This window comes from Phlebotomus papatasi, chromosome 3 (assembly GCF_024763615.1).
Source record: "Phlebotomus papatasi isolate M1 chromosome 3, Ppap_2.1, whole genome shotgun sequence".
Classification (NCBI taxonomy): domain Eukaryota; kingdom Metazoa; phylum Arthropoda; class Insecta; order Diptera; family Psychodidae; genus Phlebotomus; species Phlebotomus papatasi.
In genome coordinates this window covers 45255471-45267586 of record NC_077224.1, presented here as the reverse complement: position 1 = coordinate 45267586, position 12116 = coordinate 45255471, and the positions used below count along the sequence as shown (strand labels likewise).

Below are 12116 nucleotides of genomic sequence, written 5' to 3'. Positions count from 1 at the left end.
CGACTGTCGCTGAACCGATTTTGATGATTACTTCAACATAATTGTAGAGCACATTTGTCTCTACATTTCATCCATACATCATTTTCCACTCAGACTACGCTATCACTCCGATTTTGCCGTTTAAGTGTGAAAAAATTGATTTTTCCAATAATAACGCTTTGAAATCACTCAGATGCCAATTTGACTGCCTCTACTCCACCAAGACACTTAAAATAGGGTTTTAAATGGAAAGTCCCACAAAATAAAACAATTCTTTGAAATAGTTGAAGCTCAACAAATGACTACTTGGGGCACTCTGGATGAAAAAACGAGTTAAGAAACAAAAAACCTCGCTTATCTTGGCTTCTGAGTAATCGATGAGATCATGTTCTATGGGAAAATTATAGAGAACATTCTGGTCTACATTTCACCCATATATCACTTTTGTGCCAGTTCATCCAAATCCTTGATATTTTGGTTTAAATACAAGATTTGTATAATTTCACGAATTTGATTCAAGATAACTGAATGGCGTCTCCCAACTTCAGCTCTAAATCGAATTTGCATGCACTCCGAGTTAGCTCACGTTAAGAATCTCACCTACATAAGCCGGTTAGGATTATCTGTCCCTTTTATAGTATAGGGTTATATTTTGCGAAGTGGCGTATGGTCTCTATATGGAATATCAGGCAACATAAACCAATTTGTTTACAAGGATATCTTTGGACAAGGGTTGTACTTCAACAACGAAAAGAATTTGCTTTCGGTTTTTTAAGTTTTAACCAAGCCTATGATCCCAAACACACTGCCAAGAGTTTTTAAAACTGGTTCAATCAGAACAAAATTGACCTTCTGGAATGGTTAGGATGGTCTAAGGACCTCAATCCTGTTGAATTTAAATGAAAAGGTTGACCACAAGATAAATCTCTGGAATGTGACCAATTTTTAATAGTTTTAAGTAGATATCCACAATGCATGAAATACAATCAAATTACAATAGTGTAAAATCCTGAGTTCCTTAATGATCCTTCATTGTCAAGCGCTCATTTTTTTTCGAAAAGTTACACAACTAAGTACTAATTAATCCAAATTTAATTTTCAAATAGAATCCGTAAGTTGTTAAATTGCAGTAGAAGCCGAAAACTATCACTTATTATAGAGTGTGCTATTTATATTGTCCCCTTAATAAGTTCCATTTCAAGAAGTTTTTGATCGTGCTTACTAAATTTCTTGATAGAACTTTCAGGTTTCTTCATCATATTCAAAATGTATTTATATACAAGTTCATTTATTATTATTACTTTCATAATTTAAAAGCACAATTTTTCGAAAAACAAAGCATATAATATTACAGTGTCCGAAACTGTGCTATTTATCTTGTCGCCACTGTATGTTTGATTTTCCAACTTTTCCTGATATAATTATACAAACTTTCAGTTTCTTAAGGCCTCTACACACTTGAATTGAATTGAATTTATTGATTAATACCCAGGTTACATAATTAACATTTAGGACTATACAATTATTAAGACTATACAAGGACTATAGGGGAAAGCGCGCTACCTTCGGACGATTTATGTTTCGCACAAATAATTTTTTTTCAATGAGGCTATTTACACCGCCGCATTGGATTGAGATTGAATTGTCCCAAAATCGGATTTTGGGATAATTCAATCTGAGTCTAATACGACAGTCTAAATGATCTCTATGAAACCGTTTAGATTGCGGTCTATTCTTACACTGTCTTTTACAATTTTTGTAATTCTTGGCACAATTTTCGGATCTTCTTCTTCGTCTTGGGTCTTGACCTTGGTTCCCAGCAAGACCCAAGATGAAGAAGAAGATCCGAAAATTGTGCCCACACTGAGAAAAAAAAGAGGGTGCGATTAACTTTATTTCCTCGTAACTTTAAGATTTTTAGGTGTAAAAATATATCAACATATTTTAATGTTAATTTTACACCTTTTTAAGGGTAAAATTAACATGAAAAGGGTAACTTTTACCCCCAATATACCTAAAAAGGGTAATATTTACACCGATTTCGGATCAATAATGCAGGGTAAAATTAACATTCTTGGAATGTTATTTTAACTTTTTCGGATTTCTCTCAGTGCAGTATGTATTACAAAAATTGTAAAAGACAGTGTAAGAATAGTGCCCACGTTCCCTCTCAAGCCCTGTTGTAATCCTGACCAAAACCCTGAACGAGTCTCAGAGAAAAATTGCAAGACTTTGACCACTGATGGAAGGCTTGGAGACCGTGCCGAAAGCTCTGGAGATAGTTGATGTGTTTTCCTGAGTGATTGTCTCTTCCCGACGACTTCCAGATTTCCCTATTCCCACAAGGCAATATTTTGCCAAAGTCTTGGGGAATAGGGGGATTTGAAAAATACCAGACAATATATACTCGACATTGGCATACTTAACTATGTATTCTCAAAGAAAAATCGCATAGAAATTTTTATAAAACTACTTTAAAAAGGGCGGAAAGGCGTGGTAAGGTGACGAAAATGGGTGAATCATAGTAAATCCCATTGCCAATCTGAAGTCAAGGGATATTACGTTTATTTGACTGTAAAAATCCATAATTGCCTTTCTGAGTCAGCTGTAAAAATCCACCCGTACAAAATTCAATTGAAAAACAATTTACAAGCAATAAATCGCCCAATAAAATCTCCCCAAATTCATCTTGACAATTTCGCGAAGGGGCCACCCCGTGAAAATGGACGGGAAAATGCACACAAAAGCTCTGATATCCCTTTTTGGCCAATGTGGCTCATATTTCGAAGCAGTAAATATTGGGGTTTGTGGGAAAGGGGTACAAAATTTTGGGGTGGAAATAGTTTAAGTGATGCTTGGGGATTTGGCTATTATGCTTTCACCTTCGATGATTCACCCCTTTTTTTTCTCCCCAAAAAGATGAGGTGGTCAAGGTGTATTTGCTGGGGGGCGGGGATGGTAGTGGACATAAAATCGAATTGTTCGAAAAAGGGGGTTGATTCACTCACTTTTCGGGTGCTTTTTGGTGAGGCTGATGTTTTGGGTCATAAATCAGTTGTGCCGATGCGAGGTTTCCAAAGTGGAGTCGTTAGCCACATAATTGAACAGGGATGAAGGGAACTCCCATCCCCTTCGTCACTGGGGATTGGAGTTTGGGGGACGGGGGGTCGGGTCACTCTATAAAATTGACCCAAATGGCGGGGTTGGAGGGTGAAGAGGGAAATTTTCCCGATGGTAAAATCGTCTCGTGGCTAATGAGCAAGCAATTTCCCAGTCTTTTGTTGGTCGCTTATTGATTTATTATTCACTCACACATTTCACATTCCGCCCTGTTTTCAACTCACAGCCGTGACTGATGGCCAGGGGGTGACTTTTGGGTGAGGGGGGTGGCCTGAAGGGGGAGGAAAGGTGCCACCTTGAGTTTTGGCGCCACACAAGAAGTGAATCAGAGAAAATTGACTTGGGAAGAAAATTTCACTGAATTAATAAATCATTCTGAACTATTTTCAAACACGGCGAAAACTCATGAAATATTTTCATGGTGAGATAATGGATGTATTTCACGAGTTGGTGAAAAGGTCTTGGAATTTTCAATGAAGCCATATAAAAGACAAAGTTGAAAGATATAGGAAAATTTTTACATTCACACACTCTGTGCAATATACGACAGTTTTATGTCGAAGTTTCAACTGTAAACTCTTTAGCAATTAAATTAATTCAAAAAGCACTAAATATTCTCTCATTCTATATCCCAGTGCAACATTTTGATATAATCTTAATTTTATGTTCACTTTTAACATTAAACTGCATTGAGTGCAACAGTCTAAGGAAAGCTTTCACAGTAACTATTTGATTAAAAATTAACCACTTTAGAAGTGCACAGAGAATTTACCCTATATTTTTGCTAAAAATCAATAACTTCTGTTAAATTGATTTCGGGAATTGAATGTGAAAGAGATTCCCATGAGAAAATGAATTTAGTTTCATATTGAAAGTCGGGGTGAAGGTTGAAAAGCTCACGGGGAGTTTTGGTAGAGGCCCCAGAGTGTCGTTAATTCTCCTTCATTTTGCATGTTGTTACTAATATCAGCCTTTTGAACACTCTTTTTGGCACTTACACAATAGAATCAAATTACACGTAAACATGATTAAACATTAACAATGTATTGATGACAATTAAAAAAAATGTTAGTGAAAAGCAAAATGATGTGTCGACTAGGGGAGACTGGGGTAAAAAGTCACAAATCGAAAATTTTAAAATTCAATATCTTCCAAGATAAATAAGATAGCGGCTTCAAATTTTTTCCGCAGATAGCCTCCATAGGTCTTCTTCAATGTCGTAAGTTTGTTAGAATTTGAAGAAGGAATTTAGAAAATAAAAAATATCGAAATTTTTAGCCCTATTTTTGAAATATTTTCCGTGCAGCTTCAATTATTAGCTACTTATATTAAATTTGATGCACTGGTGAATATTTCCCAAATTATCTGGATATTCTTTGAATACGAATCCCGATATCTATTTTAGAATTTTACAAAGATTCTTTTCTCCAGGAATCCTTTTATTAAAAACGACCACTGTTAATGAACTAATCCTTCTTATAAGTTCACAGTAGTTCGAATATTCAAAATAAAAATCCTACTTTCGATTTTATCAGAGACACACTGGCAGGGTTTATAACACATAACATGGAGATGTTATCTCTGACATAAACCCGTAGTATAACTTTTCCTAAACTCCTAAAATTTACACTCAGTCCCGATATCATGCACATACAATTATGCAAGTTTGCCTACCATTGGGAGTCAATTTGTGAAATTATTTTTAAAATACGTCTTAGGGGAAGTGCTCATAATTTTGGACAGTCTGCTTATAAGCATCGAAGTTCCAAGTTTGAAGTGCGATATTTTCTATACTAATTGACATTTCTTGTTACTCTCTTTTCAGAAGGGTTGTTTAGAAACTTAGCAAGCTATTTATCGTCTTATTTTTATTAAAATTAGTTTTAATACGTTTAAAAATGAATTGATAAGTAGAGGTGACATTGGCTCTTATTTTGGACAACTTGGTTATTAATTTTTACAACTTGTCTGTAAATTTGGACAGCTAATCCGCCTCAATAGGATGCCCATTGTTCTTCATATCATGAACCAATCTTACCAAGTCCTCTTCCTGATCATGTATGGGAAACGTGGAATGTCACAAGAAGCCCAGAAACTTTCCATATCATTCATTAAAGTGAGTTGACTTCGGTGCTCCAAGTACGTGCGGATTCGCTCATTCCCTGACCTTTCCGGGAGCCTTTCAAGGCATTTCTCGCTACATCTCTTTCGTAGAGATGATGCTCCTTTGTTTCTCCAGGCATTTGTCCAACCTAGTCATCACAAAAGCTAAAACTTCACGAAATTTCGTGAGAAAAACACCTGTCCAAAATAAGAATCATCACCTCACTGGTGAATGTCTTAAAAAATTTCCCATTTTTCACACGAAAAATATAATTCACAAGGCAAATCTCACTTCAGGTCAAATGTACAAATCATCAGTAACGTGAATCAACACAATACTCAATGAATATTCAATAATATCACTCAAAAACAGCGAACAAACTTTGTTAGTACTTCACCAAAACTAAATAAGACTGAAGTAAGCCACGAAGTTCTGTCATATTTCTCGTAAGCAATTGCTCACACTGAATTTTCAACAAAGCAATTTCAACTCAAATCATATTCAAATTTTAACGTATTTAGTGTTAAAATCTTCCAAAAAGAACAAATATTTAGATAGAATTCATTATTCATCAAATATTGGAATAAAAATCCATCATTTTAATCAATTTATTTTTAGTGTCCAATGTTATCCTCAAAGTGTCCAAAATAAGAAACTGGACAAAATTATGAGCATTTCCCCTAATGTATATTATTTTGTGACGCGGAAAATTTGAAGAAACTAAGCTTTTTCTCAGAATAAAATTTTAATTTCTTTTATTAAGGCAAAATTTTTTGAATATTCTATCAATTTATTGAAATTGCGCGCGAAATTTGTTCTATGGCAGATTTATTCAAAAGAAATCTCCTGCGGTTTTGCAAATTTTCTCGATGCATAATGCCATTTCGCGCGTTTTTTTTTCGGTCCCGAAAATGTGCATAATCCCGGGACTGAGTGTATCCTATGGTGTTATATTTAAGATAAAATCTTCATGCTATGTGTTATAAATCCTCCCAGTGTGTCTCCGCTAGCAAAGAAAGTACTATTTTTATGTCGAATATTCAAACTACTGTGAACTTGTAAAGGAGAAATTCATTAACCTTCGGACGTATATCGAAATACGTCTTACTAGGGCGTATTTTGATATATAACAAATCGAAAAAGACAATTCCCATTTAATCATAATCACCTAAACTAAGGATTCATTTAAAACTTCCTTGCTAACCATCTAAAAACTTTAAAACTTCGAAAATAAGATTTTTTATGTGAAAAAATACTTAGTATGGAAATATCATAATATTAATAATTGGTCATTAATACTGGAAAAATAATATTGGTACAATCTTCGGATCATAAGTTTTTTTTTTAAGTGTAGGCAATTTGAAAATATTCATAGTGTATACTAATGTAAAATATAACTTTAATTGGCGTAAAAAACGTGTAATTTATTACTGTAATTTTGCGACAGTATAAATATAGGAAAAATGTGCCTTTTTTTAAATTTTAAACAATTTTTGAATTTATCTTATGCACTGAAATAATAAAAAAATGTAAAGAATTTTAGCTGAAAATCTTCAAATGTTGCGACAATACAACATAGCGTTCGGAACAAGAAGAAGTCCTTCTCGCAAGACATATATTATTATTGTTCTTACACAAGGGTAGAGTAGTTAGTCCAGGGCATCAAGGGTCATGTGAAATTAACAATGAAGCTTAATGAGCTCGTTTAGAATATTTTTAATGGCAGTTAATTTTCAGATAACCTAAAGGAGATTTGAGTTTGAGACACTAGAGCACCTAATGGTAACCGGATTTTAATTCAGCTGAAAACATATTTACAGTAGAGTTCCTCAAATTTGAACGACGGTTGAAAACAAAATGTAAAATTTGAGGTTATGCGAAGAAAGTTTTGCGTGGAGTCTGAATTAGAACCATTTTTCTCTGGTTTATTCAATATTATCGTATTATATAATATTATTGCGCAAGAAATTACATTTATTTCACAATAAATTACTAATTAAATTCTCTAAAGTCATTTTTCTTTATTTAGGGAAAGTGCATTTTACATCAGTTCCGTTACGTTTTGAAAATATTGTTCAAATTTGAGGAGAAATATCATCTATACCCCACAAATGTTCAAATTTGAAGAACTCTACCACTGAGAAAAAAAGAGGGTCCGATTAACTTTTTCTCCTCATAACTTTAACACTTTTTAGGTGTAAAAATATATCAACTTTTTTAATGTTAATTTTACACCTTTTGAAGGGTAAAATTAACATGAAAAATGGTAACTTCAACCCCCAATACACCTAAAAAGGGTAATATTTACACCGATTTTGGATCAATACTGCAGGGTAAAATTAACATTTCCGGAATGTTATTTTAACTTTTTCGGATTTTTCTCAGTGACTGTATGTATATTTTCAGCTAAATTCTGGTAACCTTAAAAGCCTTAAAACAACACTAGCGAGGCAGTGCCATTTCTATATATTTTAGTTAGCACTTTTGTTCGAAGGGGGTCCGTGGTGCAATTTGTAAGAGCGTTCGGCTCTTGGGTGGTGTGATTCCCGGTTCGACTGTTACAGTTGTGAGTTCGAGTCCCGTCCGTTGCAAATGACTGAACTGTTTGAATGGACATATTTCTCATACACAATGTAATTTGAATAAAAATTTGTTAACTGAAAAATGTACAGAATGGCAAAAAAAGACCGGTACATCAAAATAAATAAATACTTTTTGTTCGAGAACTGCTGACCAGTCAGCATATTTTTGCTGATCGATTCAGCAAAAATATGCTGAAAACGCTGTTTTTTTAGCTAACTGTACTCGCTGGATAGTATCGTGGATGCGAGCGCTTTCCCATAATATGATCAATATTGAATGATCGCGATAAATGTTATTTTAATTTTTCATTGAAACTCAGGGGGAAGTGGGGCACCTTTGAAAATGGGATACCTTGAAATTGAGATTTTTCACCTATTTTTAAATAAAATTGAGCCTTATTGTGATATAATTTAGCTGCATAAACAGATTAAGAAGGTAAATTACATTATGATATGGCTGAGTTGCACTTAAAAATATGAGAAAAATCCCAATTTCAAAGGTGCCCCACTTCCCCCTAAGTATAATATTCTTAAAGAAACTCGAGATAAGCTTGAGAAAATGTGATACAACTAGAAGTACATAATGTAAAAATTCAATAAATAGTGTAGAAAAACATGTAATAATTCCAGCAATGCTTGAAAATGTGTACAAGTGCTTCCGGAAATGGCGTGAAAAATGAAATTGGGAGGATACTCACTCATTGTGGGGAATATCTTCATCTTGATCTGGTGCAACTTGAGGCATCAGCGTGGTCGCAATGAGCGCAAGAAGAGCGACTCGATAGATGACTGTATCCATTTTGGAGGATGTCCTTTTGCGTTCTTGCACATAAAACACGTCACAGACTAATTGGGAAATATACACAGCATTTTTCACACTCTCTCACTGTTTCCATTTACCGCACAATTGAGCACTTCTTCGTCATTCACAATTTGTGCCACTCTTCTTCTTTTGCTGGAAAAATTGGAAAAAGGGGCGAGAGGGACACAATTTTTTTTTTCACAAATAACGGAAAATCCTTTGAGGGTGGATTCTCTCCTTCGGAAATATATAGCAATGTATTCTTCCGCACCCTGTGAAAATTCCCACAAACACTTGAACTTTCTTGGGTAGGAATTTCCTCAAGCACTTTTCATCGTTTTTCTTGAGATCCTTTGCATGCAGGGGGAAATATCACATTCTTCACATTCACAATTTACAATTTTTTTTTTTGGGAGGGAAGCTTTCAGTGGAGCCCCTTCGGAGCTTTTCGAGTACGAGGAAAAGCGTTTAACTTTTAGGGGAGAGGTGTAAATAATTAGGATGATAAAAGTAGCGCCATAGTTGCCTCCATGGGGTATCTTGACGAGGGATTTGCTCACCTCAGCACCTCACCACAAAATATCACCTAAATCTTATTCCTAGGATGCCTTTTCCCTCGTTTTTTGCTCCTTTTCTGCACAGTCAAATGCCTTTTTCTCTTGCCAGGTCACACGCTTCAAGGCCAAAAATGCATTGGCATCGATTTCCACGGGGACTTTTGCCAAATGATGGGGCGAAAATTTCAGAAAAGCGCCCCAATTCACCAAAATCCAACAGAATTTTCACAATTTTCACTCACAATACCATCAAATGGTCCACCTTTGAGCACTTTAGATGATTTTTGTGCACTTTTTCTGTGAATTTTCCAGTGAAAACCGGCAGAAAATATCCTTCTTGCAATTTTGTGAGCGCTTTTTCACGTAAGGTATTTTACGCGATGTGAATTTTTACTATATAGCATCGCGCAAGCGTGACTATCCCATCAGCCAAAAAAGCGACCAAATCCCCAAACACTCTCGCAACTTTTGTGGTGGTTGTATGTGTTCTTAGCACATTTCCAAAAGGGGATGATTCTCACAGGGACTGTTTTGGAGACAACCCCCTGCTGCGATGAATACACAAACATAACGCTAGCGGATGTACTAAATATCGATTTTCCAGCTTTTCCAGCAGTCCTCTTGCCATTTCTTCATTTTGTGAGAAAATCCAAAGGGCGGTTGAACTTCAAATTCCGGCGGGAAAATTAGGATACATATATTTCTGTTGAATTTTTTTAAAATAAAAACGAAAAGAAATAAAATAAGAAAAAAACCAGCTATGATAGCTTCGATTGTAAACGTACACTAAAAATATTTTTTTTTCAATTTATTATTATATTTTAAAATAAGAGAAAATGATATGAGTTTTCAACGATAGGATGGGACACAATCCCAATTATCTTCAACAAAATCTGAGAATAATATTATATTTCAAATAGTAAATTTGCAATTATTTAATATTGGAATAATTATTTTTGGTCAGCAAAAAAAATCAAATTCTTTAGAAAGTATACAAATATTTTCATTAAAGATTCAATTTTAGGTAATTAAAAAAATAAAGAGTGATCACTTTCCCTTTCTTGAGAAAAATTCAATATTATTGGGTTCTTTTGTGATTTCAATTTTATTTAATAATGAAAAAAATCATTTTTACTGATCATTTTTAATTTTAAATTTTATTTTTCGATTTTGAAATTGATTAGGACAAATCGTCCTCTGAACAATAAATGACCCTACACGACCCTACACAATAAAAGACAAGGCGTTAATGGAGGCCACATGACTCAAAATACTTTTTATTCCCTCTTTTTATTAAAAAAAACTGCCCAATATGTTGCAACTTTTAATCAATTTCGAAAATTTCACACGTTTCATACCCAAAGGGCATATTATGACTAGCGGTACTATATTGATATTAGGTTGGGAAAACGTGTTTTAATGCTACAGTAGACTCTCTCGTAAATGGTCATTTGGGGCGAAATGTCATCCAGTTTATCGATAGATTTGGGCGTCAAAGCCTTTGTAAATTCCACAAAAAGCGCTCAATTATAAAGAATCACGATAAAATAGGAAGAACTATAGCGAATTTAAACAAATTAGCTTCATAATTAAACATGAAAATTGTCAACAAAATTTTTCGCCAGATTGAAAAAGAGCCAATTGAGCGAGAGTCTACTGTATGTGTCGGTAGAATGACTAAAATTCTAATATATTTAAGCTATCAAAGTGAATGTAACTTTAGTGACGAAATGTCGACGTTACGGTGACCATATTATTTTATGGCTAAAACATTTTTCGTAAGTATTTTAGTAAAAACGGTAAGTAAAAAATTTACTTGGCAAGTAAAACATCAAAATTGGTAAGTAAAAAAAAAAACAATTTTGGTAAGTATCCTCGGTTATTTAGATCTCACAGTTAGGTAAGTAAAATGTAGGAATGGTAAGTAAAATTGTAAGTTTGGGAAGTAAAACATCAAAATTGGTAAGTAAAAAATCAAAATTGGTAAGTGAAACATCAAAATTGAAATTGAAAGTGAAAATTAAAAATTGAAATTGAAAGTGAAAATTAAAAATTGTTTAGTAAAATAATCAAAAATGGTAAGTAAATAAATCAAATTTGGTAAGTAAAAAACAAGAAAATCAACGAATTTTGTATAAAACAAAATTACTTTCAAGCCTTTCAAGAGCTTCAGATATAACTATATCAATGTGTTAGACTTGTAACTCTCAGTTTAAGCTGAGAAACGGCTTAGTTAATGGGAAACTGATGGGAATTTAGTCAAATAATTATTTTGATTATAATTACGTTAAGTCGTTTCTGGCTTAAGTCGTAAGTATGTCTAGGGTATTAGGGACCAAATAGACCCAAATAGAGAGGCTCATCCTCGGGAATACTTAGCCTGTAACATTTGACAGTAATCATTTTTCCAAATTGTCATATGCTATTAAGGCTTAGGATCATCAATTAGAAGTCCTTTAGGTCATTTACATAAATTTCTTTACTTAGTCCTTCACTGATAAATTTTGGGTGCTCCTAAATATATAACCCCTGAAAAGAAGATGTCTTTCATAAGGTACACTTTAGGAACACACAAAATGTATTTAAGGGAAGAGTGCCATGAATCGGAATGTTAAGAGGGTTAAGAGACATGCTCCATATTTAGTTGAAAATATGAGCCCCTAAATACTATTTGGTATTTTTGTGTGTGCTTATTGAATTAATAAAAAGTAGGTGAAATTGCAAACTTGTACTCTGTATTTCGGATCGCGACGAATTTAATCAGGTATCTCACGGAAAATTAGTTTTATAATTTATACTGAGATAATGCAGTGCATTCTTGTGAGAATTAAATGGTAAAAAGTAGCCAATAAATTTTTAAAAAATCATTTTATTTGAACAACAATACGGTATTAACCTGACAATCCGAAGAACACTGCCAATCGCTGGTGCTCTTCCCTTATACAGTGAGTGTCAATAGTTTGTTGCCTAAT

General features: G+C 34.0%; 1 protein-coding gene across 2 annotated transcripts in view; it reads right to left on the bottom strand.

Moving 5' to 3' along the window:
* The window catches only part of LOC129807943 (voltage-dependent calcium channel subunit alpha-2/delta-3), a 100925-nt gene extending 91253 nt beyond the window's left edge, over positions 1-9672 (bottom strand). Inside the window, exon 1 of one of the 2 annotated variants that reach the window (XM_055857558.1) lies at positions 8484-9672. In XM_055857558.1, the coding sequence (XP_055713533.1) occupies positions 8484-8584 (101 nt within the window). In that variant the 5' untranslated portion in view covers positions 8585-9672. The remainder of the gene's footprint in view (positions 1-8483) is intronic. The other variant, XM_055857559.1, reaches the window with a different exon arrangement.
* Positions 9673-12116: the final 2444 nt, after the last annotated feature.